This window comes from Myxine glutinosa, chromosome 14 (assembly GCF_964187855.1).
Source record: "Myxine glutinosa chromosome 14, kmMyxGlut1.1, whole genome shotgun sequence".
Classification (NCBI taxonomy): domain Eukaryota; kingdom Metazoa; phylum Chordata; class Myxini; order Myxiniformes; family Myxinidae; genus Myxine; species Myxine glutinosa.
The window spans coordinates 50,971,436-50,986,215 of record NC_136274.1 but is presented as its reverse complement, the minus strand read 5'-3'; the positions used below and the strand labels follow the sequence as shown (position 1 = coordinate 50,986,215).

Here is a 14,780-nt window from a genome sequence, read left to right as displayed (position 1 = left end):
TTCCGCACAGTCCTTCGATCAAGCGCATCAGTCCTCTCTCAGGGCTTTGCGTGCGCGGTTATATAGCGCCGCCCAGCGAACCCTCTCGAATGTGCCAGGCGTGCACTTACCACGCCCCTTAGGCCATGCCCACTGAGCCCTGGTTGGTTGTTGGGGTCTTACCGGCTCCGCCCTTGATGTCTGCTTGACATGGCCAGTGCCACACCCCCGACCTCGCGCTCCGCCCCTTTTCCAGGCCTTACCTCGTGGCATTTGGCTGGTTTCAGCATCCTAATGCGAGGGGCAATGGGGCGCAGACTGGATGGTGCCCAACGAGGTCGATTGGAGGGTGGGCTGTAAAATGAATGGGGCCTACTCTTATTTATTTCTTTTACACAACGCAGGTATCACTATTGGAAATGGCCTTATCTCACATATACTATGAAATAACTAACGTTCTAAGGTGACCTCCGTGTTGCATGTAGACTAACTATGGGGGCAAAACCTTTAACCTTTATTAATCAAATATGTACATTTTCAGAACCGCAACACTGCACCCCTCCTTTTCCTGGCTTGTCCCCGAGCCGGACCCACACACCAGTGAGCCCGACTGGGTCTGATGCAAGGGTCAGGACTACTTTTTAACAATTAGTGTGACACTTAGGTGTAGTTTCCCTCTACATTTAACCTTAAACACTGGATATGTCCCACCTACTGCGTTGTGTACTAACTAACTGACTCACGCCCACAATTAACCGAATTACGGAAAGAATTCCCAAACTAAACATAAAGCCGGTGGGGAGCATGTTATTTACAAGACTACTAATTATTTACAATACTACAACCCAGGACCTGTCTTTTGTGGGAAAGAGAAGGGATTTTGAAAAGAGGAAACACAGAATGCACTGCACTGCACCAATACACCATATGTACAAATTTTTTTTTTAAATGCACAAAAAGCACCAAAATGCACAATCATCACATTTCAATAATAAATGAATGACGTCTTGGGCTTGCTTGGCTGCTGGGCTGTTGTATCTTGGCTGCTCCTCTTCTTCTTCGGTGTGCCGTAATAATTTGGAGATCTTCTTTTCCTGGCACACCGGAATAATAAAAAGTGCACAAACCGTGTCCGCTTTTTATTTTGGCCAGCAGGGCCAACTTAGGTGGTCCGACTGCATGGCATTGATGCCACTTAAACACAGTGGTCCGCAGGGCAAGATAACGTTTGCCACGATTGTCTGCCCAAGCAAAGGTGCCAGGCCACAGAACGTGTGGTCCATATGGTGTACCGGTGCAGGCATCAGGCAGCAGGGTGCAGCGCAAGAGTGCAGCCACATGGCTCAGGGCACCTGCACACTCCCCTCAACAAAAGGTAATGGGTTGACTACGTCCCCACTACTCGTACAATGTCTCTACTTAATTCTCAGTCTCCTAAAGTCACCTCTAAATCCCTAACATTATCCTAGCCCGCCCTCGGCTAGTTTACACTGCCAAACCCCATACATCTACTGCTCCTTTGCCCCAACTTGTGAGGTGAATGGTAAAGCTACCATTCGCCATCACTACTGCCATTACCATTCCAGTCCTCTGAACTATGAGCCTCGTCGGGTGGGAATACATTTTCATAGCTCGGCTTCAAAAAGCCGAGCAATGCATACTGGTGGTCTGTCTCCTGTTGGTTGGGTCCGTCCGGCATTTTCGATTCTGGGGAGGAGGCATACTTGGGCCGAGGTTCCAGGCGCCATCCCGGCGCGGAGCCTTTCGGACTCCGCCACGATCACCCAACCTCCCCCGGTCGGAGCACCGCGCCCGCCAGGGGGCGAAGGTCCGACCTGGCCTACCTCCCCCGGAATCGTGCTGTTTGCCCCTTGCGCCACGGCACGGCACCGACCATACAGGGCGGGACCCAGCCCGAATCGTGCACGGCGCTCCTTGCGAGACCGCCGCGGCAACGATCCCCGCCGGCTCCCGCAGCACACAAAGAACACCACGCCCGAGAGCTCGCGTTGGCGGTACGTCACCCTAAACGCCAAGGCCCGGTCTGCGTCGATGCTCGAGTCGCATTCTCACACCACGCGACCCGTTTCTCACTCGCACATCCCATACACTCCCTTACTGAACTCTCCTGTGCACACTCTTCCGTTCCACACTCAGGTGCACTCACGCCGTTCACACACTCCCTTAGTACACATCCTCGCGCACACCCTGGCACTCTCATACCACTTACGCACTCAGTTACACACTCTGTAACACCCACGGGTGTGCACTCCTGCACACACCCAATCATCACCGCACACCCTCACGCACATTCTTGCACACACTCCTCCGTTAGGTACTCCGGACCAGTCGCACACCTTACCATTGGCCTCTCACGAACGCCCGGGTCTATACTAACTCCCAAGCTTGTTGAACCTCCCCTCACACCATATACATTCCCGACATTATCGCCACTCACCTCGGCGCTTCTTCCTCTTCGCTCCTCCTCCACCACCTGCATCCGACCGTCTTGACTAGCCATGGCACGATGTTAATTTGGGTGTTAATAATAAATTTCGGCCGCTCGTAATTTGGAGTGCGTTAGGCGCACTTCGGGTCCAATCCCACTTCCCTGACACCAATTGTTGCGGCCAATATGCACAATTGGTGTCCAAAATTTGGTCTTAAAAATTTAGTCCAAGGTTCCAAATCCCCACTCCTGACACCAATTGTTGCAGATCTCCAACGTCGGCCTTTCCCCTTACCAAGGGGGGGATTAATCCCCTTGTCTTTTTACTAGCCGACGGGATCCAGAGCTATGACGTTCCTTCCGGACGGCGTTAACTAGGATTGTAAGCCGAATTCTTATTACCTACTTACTAACGCCGCCCAGGAAGCAAGGAAATAACTCCCGCCCGTATCACGGATACAGATGGAAATGCCGAGCGGTAGCGATCCATGATCCGAGCTGTTAACAATGACTAGACCCGATTCTAAGCGGTTCCGAATCATGCCACGTTTACGCAATGGGGAAATCACTAAGACGGTCGAATTAAGAGGAAACAGGAAGAACAAGCAATTTATTACACTTTGTACAATGAAGAAGAAGAAGCAATGTACAGTGAAGAAGAAGAAGCAATGTACAGTGAAGAAGAAGAAGCAGATACACAGGGCAGCCTTATACAGTCTTAACTTATCCCTGGACACGGGCCCGTTCGCACTCGCACTCAGACTCACACGGGGGTTGTATATGGTCGGGTTGAGGGTCCAAAGATGGCGTCCACAGCTCGCTCCGGTCCCCGACTCATACCACGAAGAAGATGGTAGACGGCAGGCAAGCTCTCCACGTGTCGTTGGCGCGGATCGGACAATTATATGGGGGGATCGGTAAGCTGGGCTGGCGGTTACTGTGCGGCTCTCGGCCACATACGTAATAGAAATACCGGCGCGTTATATGCGCTCCCCGCAAGCCCAAAGCCAAATCCTCAACGAGTTCTTGCAATCACTCAGCATAACAGCGCCTCTTCCAACCAGTCCTCAAACAGGGCGATCTCCAATCAGGCCTCTTTTATGCGTCAATCGTGCGAGTCCTCCTCGCAATGCAATGCGGTCCAAACAAGTCCTTATCACGCGAGTCCTTCCCCAATAGCAAGTCCTGTTGCAAAGCCCCTCGCTCATCAGTTCTCTTGATCAAGCGCATCAGTCCTCTTCATGCGAGCGAGCTCAGTCCTCTCCGCACAGTCCTGTCGATCAAGCGCATCAGTCCTCCCAATACCCATCCTTGGCTTCAGTCCTCATGCGAGCTCGCTCAGACCTTTCCGCACAGTCCTTCGATCAAGCGCATCAGTCCTCTCTAAGGGTTTTGCGTGCGCGGTTATATAGCGCCGCCCAGCGAACCCTCTCGAATGTGCCAGACGTGCACTTACCACGCCCCTTAGGCCATGCCCACTGAGCCCTGGTTGGTTGTTGGGGTCTTACCGGCTCCGCCCTTGATGTCTGCTTGATGTGGCCACACCCCCGACCTCACGCTCCGCCCCTTTTCCAGGCCTTACCTCATGGCATTTGGCTGGTTTCAGCATCCTAATGCGATGGGGCAATGGGGCGCAGACTGGATGGTGCCCAACGAGGTCGATTGGAGGGTGGGCTGTAAAATGAACGGGGCCTACTCTTATTTATTTATTTTACACAACGCAGGTATCACTATTGGAAATGGCCTTATCTCACATATACTATGAAATAACTAACGTTCTAAGGTGACTTACGGGTTGCATGTGGACTAACTATGGGGGCAAAACCTTTAACCTTTATTAATCAAATATGTACATTTTCAGAACCGCAACAATATGTAGCACAAGGTTGTGGCGTAGCATCATTGCCTGAGGGTTCTGCTGTGCTGCTGACGCAGTGCCCCATGTAGGTTAGAGCTGGAGTTAGTAATTTGTCCATGGTGCTCGCCACACAGTGGGATCTTCAATGTGCACCAATGAATGCTTGCAGACGCCCCTATAACGTCCATCGAGGGACGGCACACACATTGATGAATCACACTGCATGTGAAGCACCAGGAAGCACACACATTGATGAATCACACTGCATGTGAAGCACCAGGATGCACACACATTGATGAATCACACTGCATGTGAAGCACCAGGATGCACACACATTGATCAATCACACTGCATGTGAAGCACCAGGATGCACACACATTGATCAATCACACTGCATGTGAAGCACCAGGATGCACATACATTGATGAATCGCTGCATGTGATGCACCAGGATGACAATTTATAGCTGGGTCAGGATTCGAGCTTCGAGGTGAGTGTGCATACTTCTGGGCCATCCTGTCATCCCACCTTCACCAGCAAGACTTGCTCTTAATTCTACAATAATGAAAAGACAGCTCTTGATACACTGAAGATAATGACAGGCAACTGGTGAGTTAACACAAATACGGGACTTGAACGAAAGGTTTTTTGCCCTTTGTGCTTGACTTTCCCAGGCAAAGAGCAGAGCAGCCTTCGACTCAGCAGGTCTAGACAAATAATTAGTCTGTATAATGATAACAGTAATAATGAAGCAATTATCATTTTAAAGCAATTTATTGTGTGCCCCATTTTGGTTGGAGCAGGATTCGTTTATATGGGTCGCCATTGACAAAGTGTGTAAGTTCTGAGGCATTTGCTGCGAGTGCTCGCAGATATGTATGTGTGGTGGAAATTCACTTGAAAGCCTTGTTTTCTCAATGAAGCAGTCTGGGCTTGCCACCCTGGTTGAAAGCGCACATGGCACGGCTTTAATGTGCTGCTTGGTGGCGTGGGCAGGCAGTGCGGCTTGTGATCGGTGAGTTGTGGGACGCCAGTTAACCCAGATTGCTCTCATTCAGAGCTGTGTCCGCTGCCTGTCCAGGTATCGGTTATTACCTGTCTAGATACCTGGTGCATTGCATTCCTTCCAAGCAATCATTTTGGTCATGTAAACATACTATTCAACATCTTTCACAGTCGTATCGTGCTCATTGACGTATCTTTCAAGAGATGGCAGCACAGAGCATATACTACGTAGCTGTTGCCAAAATTTAAGTTCTTAAAACCCACAACAACTCAACCGCTCCCTCCCACCCCCACCCCTATCCCTCCTCCCAACTTCCGTTCCTCCAGTTCTTGGTTTATCTTTCACTTCATTCATGCACCCTATCACCCCATCACTCCTTCCTTAGACGGAGTCAGTACGAGAGCAGTCTTTCAGAAGCAGGAGCACCACCGGGAAATAACATGGAGGGCCCAAGGTTTGATAACGTGGTGAGTAACGTGTTAAGTACAGGTGTGCTGATGTATGGATTTATTGAATAGGTATTTGCAATGAAGATATTTCCTGGTTTTTATTGAGGCAAACAAAAATTACCTTTTGATAGAGTTGGCGTGTTTGGATCCTTTTACATCCTTTTACCTGTTAGCACAAAAACAAATGAATTACAAGCTGCAAGCAGCAAGAGCCTGTATAAGTGTTGCGTGTCTCTAATTCTTGGTGTTTCTCCATTAAAAGGAGTAGCACGCTGGAAGAGACTAGTAAGAGTTGGATCCTTTTACAAATGTCATGATGCAATGTACATTTGTTACATATCCAAGGCACCCACTCTGAAAGTAACCCAACAATTAATTATAGTATTCATAATCACCAGTACCTTTTCTATGTAAGGATTTAAATTTATGAACAGCGCACAGATCAGTCCTCATAAAAAAAAGATTTCCTTGGGTTATGCATTTAGTGTTAAACAGCAGTTATGCTCTAACTCTTCTGAAACGATCCATAATATGTTGAATCTCATGAACTTCATTTGTCCAAAACGAATCTACGGAAAGTGTGCTTTTTCTTTAAACCTTTCGCAGACTTGTGAAGGTATGGCTGAAAATATGTAGGAAATCTTATATGTGAGTACAGCACCTTTCCCGTAGTAATGTGCAAGCCAGATTGTTTGTTGTCCAAATAAATCCAATTTTTGAGTTGAGCAATGATTATGAAAAGGGCACAAAGTTCAAACAAGACCCACCTTTGTTTAAGGTTGTATAATCTGGTTGATTTAAACTCTTGGGCAAGTTTCCTTGTGCTCTACCTCTTTTGAATACTCATACTCAATGAGGTGTGTGGCCTAGCATGCCAATGGTGAGTGGTATAGTGAAAGGGGGGAACATTTACTAGCCAGATGAGAAAATTCATGACATGTCTGGGCCGAGCACAGCACCTCCGTGTGGGCAAAGACAGATCTGAAGAATTCCTTTTGCTTACTGAGTGCTTGATTAATCAGTTGGGCACTGTCCATCATCAAAGTTTTCTGAGAGGGAGAGAGAGGGAGAGAGAGGGAGAGAGAGGGAGAGAGAGGGAGAGAGAGGGAGAGGGAGGGAGGGGGGGAGGGGGGTTGTGGGGGAGGGAGGGAGAATATGAAAGAAAAGGAGAGAGACTTTTGACTTTTGAGGTCCTTTTATTCCAAAATTATAAAAGTGTGACGTGTGTATGTACAATTTACAAATCAAAATTCCAAACAAAACACAAGAGAATATGAAAGCGATGAAACAACAAGAGTAGAAAAATTAATCAGTTCATTTTACAAAAACATAAAATAAAGCAATACTACGAAAATATAGAAAGACTTGATTATTTAAGAAAGAGATAATAACAACTCATTTTCGTGAACTTCACATACATTTTTCAAACACCATTTTCCCACAAACACATCAAGTTCAGCCATGGTCTTGGAAAAATTTAATTCAAGTTTTAACCTTGCAGAAACAAGCGCAGTGAAAAACGTCATGACGTTGCATTGGTGAAGCGGTGTACCGGTACGCTTCTCCTTTCTGGACAAGTATGTAGCAAGTTTTGCTGTAGCAACACAAAAAACACAACAGTTCATACTTTTTGTCATGTTGACGTTCCTTTTTGAACCCAAAAATAAAGGATCGAAAAGTCGATCTGAAATTCTGAATACTGAAACTGGTCTCCAATTCTCCATCCGCCGGAGATCTCCTGACTTTGGGGGGAGACTCACCACTGCTCTCCTTAGACTCAATGGCATTGCACCAGTTCACAGGGATTCTTGGATTACATTTAAGAGTTCCCGACCTAAAAGGTCCCAAAATTCCAAGTGTAACTCGGCTGGTAGGCCATCAATTCCTGGAGCTTTTCCAGATTCCATTTCAGCCAGAGCACATTCTAATTCAGCAAGGGTTAACTGCACATCCAGCTCCAGACGTTGAGTCTCCGTCAGGGATGGGAGATGGGAGGTAAAGAGTTTCATCTTATCCTTATAAACATCTTTTTTTGCAAACAGTTCTGAATAGTACTTTCTAATAGTATTTTTTACCCCCATCAGAATTTGCAATTACATTTTCACTGGGGTCAATAACTGTTAAAATAAGCCGAGCTGGCTTCGTTTTGGATTCAAGGTGGAAAAAGGATTTGCTCGGGCTATCTGATACTTTAATATATTTTTATTCTTAATCTAAATATTAATCCTGCCGCTTTCTCCTGCAATAGTTCTCCAAGTTGGGTCTTTCTTTCAAGGAGTAACTTATAGTTTGCCTCATTCTCTTGTTTCGCCAGTTTGTTCTCCAGTTTTAAAATTTCAGTTTCTAACCGAGCCAATGTGACTCGACTTTCATGGGTGACATATGAATTAAAATGTTGACAAAACAGCTGTATATGGGTTTTCATATTGTCCCACCATAGGTTAATGGAAGCAAAAAGGGGCTTTTTCAACTACTGCTATCCATAGATTGCGAAAGGCTTCCTTAAAAAAGGCACCATCCAAAAGACTAGTATTACATTTCCAATAGGCACTAGTATGTTTGAATTGAGGAAAGGATAGACCCATAGTGACCATGTGGTGGTCAGAGAAGATAGATGGGACAATATTCGAGAAGGCTATCATATTCCTAAAACGTGGGGTGATGTACCATCTGTCAAGTCTCGCTAAGGACACTTGACCATTGGAACATCGACACCATGTGTACTGTTGGTCATTTGGGTGTATCAAACACCATACATCAAGAAAACCCACGACGGAAAGGAAATGGGAGAGGTCACCATGGGTTTCGGGATGTGGTTCTGGTGAGTTTCTGTCCAATTTGGGCTCAAACGTGCAATAGAAATCACCCCCCATGCAAATGTACTGATTGAGGTCAAACTATTGTAAATGGTTTACCACGACAGTAAAGACAGTTTTACGGTCAGTACTTTCACTTGGTGCATATACATTAAAATAATAACTTTTTGGTTATTAATCACCAGTTCCAGGGAAGCAAACAGGCTTTTTATCACCTCCTGCAAGAGGCAAGAATCAGGTACAAACCCTGGTTTTTAACAAAAACCCAACTCCAGCAGATACAGACGACATGTTAATGAAGCAGGATTAACCTTTAAAAATGCTGCTCCAGTCATGTTCAACCTTCTCAATGATATGAGTTTCCTGCAGTAAGATCACATCAACTTGTTTCCGTTTGAATAAACTATTTACTTGGATCTGGCGGATGTTACTAGCCCCGCCACCATTTATATTAAGAGTTGCAAGAGTGAGTGTCCATTATTTGTTAGTGAATTTTGTCTGACGCTGAGAATACTCAGACTTTGCCTTTGTTATAACTTTGTTTAGTCGATGAAACTGTGATTTTGTGAGGTTTAGTTCCTCAGATTTTTTTTTTTAGGACCAGTTTTGCAGCCTGAATAAAGGAAGCAAAGTCGGGGGAAAATGATAAAAAATGACAACATTCCGTTGTCTGTACGTTTCATTGAGAAATGAGAGAACTAGGTGGGGAGGAACTTGGGGCTGATCTACCATTGATTGTGATAAAACAGTCACATCCACCTCCTCTTCTGATTCCGATAAGTCAGAAATTGCCCCACTGGGGTCTGGGTCAATACCCTCAGCCAATTCTGTTTTATGAATAAGTCTGCCAATGTCTGGGGGTCCCCAGAGTGCTGGGTTCGGGAAACATCAGCAGCCTGACTACGACTTTCCTCAAATGGAGTAAAATCTTTGTTTCCACACTGCTGTGGATTTGCGTTTACACCCTCATTTGTTAAATGGGCATAATTATGTTGGACCATAGTTTGGTCACCTTCATGTGGTCGGATCAATGATGTATCATTCACTGACTCACGGTCAGCTTTATTTACATCATCATCCTCGTCCGTGCGGGTAATGGAAGCACTTTGTTGCACCGTTTGAATCCCGTTACACTTCCCCAGGTGTTCTGTTTCATTTATTTGGTCAGCGTTTTGCAAAGAGATTTCAGGAGTATCCTGAAGAGTTTTTTGCACCGAAGGTCTGCACATCGAGCACAACCTTTTCAACAGCACCTGATGAGCCATTAACATCAGGTGCTCTTCGTTTACTGGTCACCAATTTAGACTCGGGATCCATAGCAACGTTTCGCCGAGGAGGAATAACTTTGGAGGTTGAGCCGGTGGTTTCACCCTCATTGGGAACATTAAGCCGTGCATTAACGTTTACCTCCTCCTCGTTGGGAATGTTAATGTGTGGAGTAACGTTAACCTCCACCTCACTGGGAATGTTAATTTGTGGAGTAACGGTAACCTCATCTTCATTCGAAACATTAAGTGGTATAGTCACGTTAACCTCCTTCCCAATAGGAATGTTAATTCGTGGAGTCACGGTAACCTCCTTCTTACACACCGCATCAGTGTGACCTTTTTTGCCACACCTGACACACGAGGCTTTGGGACAAAAGCGTTTTAAATATCCGACCGCTCTGCACTGAAGACACATCAAGGTGGTGGACGATGCATACAGCTGGTAATTCGTGTCCTCAAAGTTTATTTTGAACGAGATAGTGAGGCCTGTATCGACCCCATGGTCTGGTAGGACCATGTAAACCTGCCTTCGGAAACTCATGACGTGTTTAACACGTTCATTCCGACAACCAAGAGGAATTGTAGAAATCCTGGACACCATTTTACCATAACGTGATAACACGGTCATAATCTTGTCATTAGGAATAAAGGGCAGTGCGTTTGATATAACAACTCTCATTGCGGGAGTCATCATCGGCGACGCCATCATAAAATGACCACTTTCTGTGGTTATTCCGGCATTTACAACGTCATGGATGAGTTCTTCGTCTGAAACGAAAACAACCACTTTCTGATTCATACGTGATGCAGCACGTATATTTTCATCACCAATAATATTCCCAACTGCGAGGATAATGTCCTCTACAGGCACTCCGTCAGGAGTCACACGCACAAACTTGTGTTTCCGGGTTAGTCCCCTGAAACCCTCACACCGAGAGCGTACATTCGCCATGTCGGCGATATTATCGCCCCCTTCTTGTCCGGTTCGGACAAGAAGGTATCAAACCTAAATAAATAAAGCTAAAATGAAAACCAAAAACGCATTATAAGCATAAACAAGGCATAAACAAGGCATTATAAGCAACCCAGAAACGGGTAGGCCGCACCCAAAATAGGCCCGCTCTTAATCTTTCTCTCTCTCGAACACAAAGGAGTAGAAAAACGGAGAACAAAATGCCAGAGGCACATAGGATGTAACAGGAAAAGAGAGAAGGGATGGGGGAGCTGTAGGGCCAAAAACAATACACTGACGACTCACCACAATACAAAGCAGCTGCATAAGGCGGTCATGACCCCACACCCAAAGTACAACATGCCGAGAGAGAGAGAGAGAGAGAGAGAGAGAGAGAGAGAGAGAGAGAGAGAGAGACAGACAGACAGACAGAGAGACAGAGACAGAGACAGAGAGAGAGAGAGAGAGAGAGAGAGAGAGACAGACAGACAGACAGACAGACAGACACAGACAGACAGACAGACACAGACAGACAGACACAGACAGACAGACACAGACAGACAGACAGACAGAGAGAGAGAGAGAGAGAGAGAGAGAGAGAGAGAGACAGACAGACAGACAGACAGACAGACAGACAGACACAGACAGACAGACACAGACAGAGACAGACAGACAGAGACAGACAGACAGACAGACATAGATAGATAGATATGTATGGAAGAGCACAATTTACATTCACATTCTAATTGTAAGTAATTCACCAGAAGTGAATGCATAATTTACTAGAATGGCACTCAGTAGATTGCATACCAGGCTGAACAGTTTATGATTTGTATCCACTGACAGGCCAGATATGGATTCGGACCTGAACCAAAATCGAATCGGCTTGTTCTTGTCACCTAACCAACTCATCCACCAAGTTTTGTCATAACCCGTCCAGAAGTTTTTGAAATAACGTGATATAAATCGTTTTTGGCCCTAACTCTCAATGGTGAAGAATCACTTTTAAAATTCTCATATCCGGATCCAGATCTTCACCAAAATCGAATCAATTTGTCTTTTTCACGCATCCAACATGTCCAATAGGTTTTCTCTAAATCCGTCCATAAATTTTGAGATATCATATTCGCAGACAAACAAACCGGGGTGAAAACATAACCTCTCTTCACCTTTGATGGAGGAGATAAAAATTAATGTAAGAGCGCTGTCTAATTGTTTAAGACTTTGAGGCAGGATGTACCAGTTGCATTAAGTAAAAGTAGATCAAGTCTATTCCGTTCTCTCCAGACTATTGGCACTGCCGAAGCAGGTAAACATTATACAATGAGTGGTTTGCCATCGCTCTTCCTAATGGAAGTCAGTCCAGAAAATTGTCCAGGTTACTAGCACATGGTGGCCATCTCTCTTTGAAAGATTCTGTTGCATAGTTAACATCCAACAGAGAATGCTAGCAGAAGGGAACTCGAGCTTAACATCTGTCCGGAGGACGGTGCACTCTTTCATGCTACGACTTCTTCCTGCAAAGGACCAGAGTTGCAGTATATAGGTGAGTATGCTACCTTTGAGCAATCTAGCTACCCCAGTTCGAAGATACTTTTTGTAATTTCAATTTTGTTCATGGAAAACTCAATTGTGTACAGAATTCTGAAGTTCTCCAGTTACCTGAGGATGAAAATACTGAGAAAAACACTCGACAATTATCCATTCAATAGCTTTTCTGTATGCAAATGCCCAATTGTGTCACACTCATTTTGGAATGAGTTTCTAATTGCATCAAATAAGAAGTTCTGAATTAGAATTTCTGGAATGTTTAACCGACAAAAAAAAAAGTAGTTGGAAAAGGCATCTCCGGAGGTGCACATATAGTGGAGTGCAAACTCATGATTCCAAAAACAAATTTGTCATCATATTGAAAATGTGTATCCATATTCTTTAATTAATCATAATTATTATTGACTGACACTTTGGATAAACAGAATAAACGAAGGGTGAATGCATTTGAGAGAAAGATAAAATTTACGTGAGCAGTCTGACTCTGCTCTGATTTGGGGAAATATTGACTCGTGCATAATCCATACACTAATCCTATTATAATAGAGGGAATGTATGTGTTGTAAGTCAGAGAAACAACATTGTCCCAAGAGTAGGTTTAAAAGTAATCGTTCTCAAACAGCATCTGGAGAGAAAACCAATAATCATTGTATTAATATTACTTCAGGTGACTTCAGGTGAATACAGGTGCATACAGGTGGTATCTCGATAAGCGAGCAGATAGTGTACATTGCAGAATCGTTACCATTCTACGGAAGCCCAGAGGTGCTATAGAGTTACATAGCGATGATGGATGAAGAACTCCTTTCTGCGCTGAAAGGCAGTCTCTTTTATAGGAGCCACGGTGGTGTCGCGTAGCGGCAATGAGGAGAATAACATCAGTGTCGTAACTTGGATGACGATTTCATCACAGTATGTATGTACGTATATACCTTTTGATCATTTAGACTGTTGAGACCCCTTCGACCTTTTGAAGACCCTTTAAGACCACCAAGTCCCCAGAACACCGAAAAGACCCAGAGGACCCCAAACTAACCCAAAGATTCAAAAGTCCCCAAAGACACAAAATACCCCAAATACCCAAATTTCCCTGAGCGAAGTATTTCCTTCAGGGCTTTTGCATAAACAACCCTTTCGGAAATCCTCAGCTAAGGATTTCCTTGAGGTTCAGGAAATCCTTAGGAGCTGTTGCTATGCCGGCAACCAATCAGATTAGAGATCTCTGATCGTCAATTTTGATTCAGACCAGGCCACTCTACTCTGGACATGCTGCTTCTGCTGTCTCAACAATGGATGGAGGTCCTCAACGCCAAACATGAAATCAGAGCTGTCTCCCTTGACATATCGCATGCCTTCGATATGGTCTGGCACTTATATGAGCCTCGACAAATTGATCATCAATTTGTATTCAGACCAGGCCACTCTACTCTGCACATGCTGCTTCTGCTGTCTCAACAATGGATGGAGGTCCTCAACGCCAAACAAGAAATCAGAGCTGTCTCCCTTGACATATCGCATGCCTTCAATATGGTCTGGCACTCTGCCCTGCTCACCAAACTCTCTTCTTATGGTATTCATGGAAATCTCCATGCATGGCTCGCAGACTTCCTCTCTGGATGCAGTCAATGTGTGGCCCTGAATGGAATTCTCTCATCTCCCCTTCTGATCAGGCTGGAGTTCCTCAGGGCAGTGTTCTGGGCCCTGTGCTTTTTCTTGTCTGCATCAATGATCTCTCTGACTCTCTAGAAAATCATCTTTATCCTTTTGCTGATGACTCCACCCTCTGCCACTCCATCCCTCATCCCTCAGATCGGCAGTCTGCAGCCTCCTCACTATCTGCAGACCTGGACAAAATCACAAACTGGTCAAACAAGTGGAACATGTCTTTCAATCCTGACAAATCTCACACTCTTACAATGTCTCTCCAAAAAGACCATCTGGAAAACCATCCCATCTACTTTCTCAACAATCCTCTCAAAGAAGTTCTGTCACTCAAGCTTTTGGGTTTCACTATCAGCCATGATCTTTCCTGGGAAAGCCACATTTCCAAGCTGGCCTCCAAAGCCAGTCGCCGACTGGGCATCCTCCGTCGTGCGAAGTCCTTTCTGGGCACTTCTGAGCGAATCACCACTTACAAAGCTTTCATCTGCAGCTCAATGGAGTACTGCTCTCCCCTCTGGGCTGGTGCTCCTGCCTCACACCTAGCTTGGCTTCACGCTGTAGAAACCAAAGCTTTCAGAATCATTGGTATCTCCCGTGATGAAGCTGATGCTGAGGGCCTTTCACTCAGGCAGGTAGGTGGTCTTTCTATCCTCTACCGACTCCTCTCCGTCCTAGCACCCCCAGCTCTCTCTGGGCTCTGTCCTCTCCCCCCTCCCCCCCAAATATTCCTGCAGGACACACAAGGTCTGCCAGAAACCCCCTTCTGGTGAAACTGCCAAAATCAAGACTCT

General features: G+C 45.6%; 1 protein-coding gene across 1 annotated transcript in view; it reads left to right on the top strand.

Moving 5' to 3' along the window:
* LOC137439747 (uncharacterized) overlaps positions 1–14,780 on the top strand; it is a 167,372-nt gene that overhangs the window by 13,180 nt on the left and 139,412 nt on the right. The window contains exon 2 of the mRNA XM_068135802.2: positions 5,677–5,758. Within this exon, the coding sequence (XP_067991903.2) occupies positions 5,677–5,758 (82 nt within the window). The remainder of the gene's footprint in view (positions 1–5,676; positions 5,759–14,780) is intronic.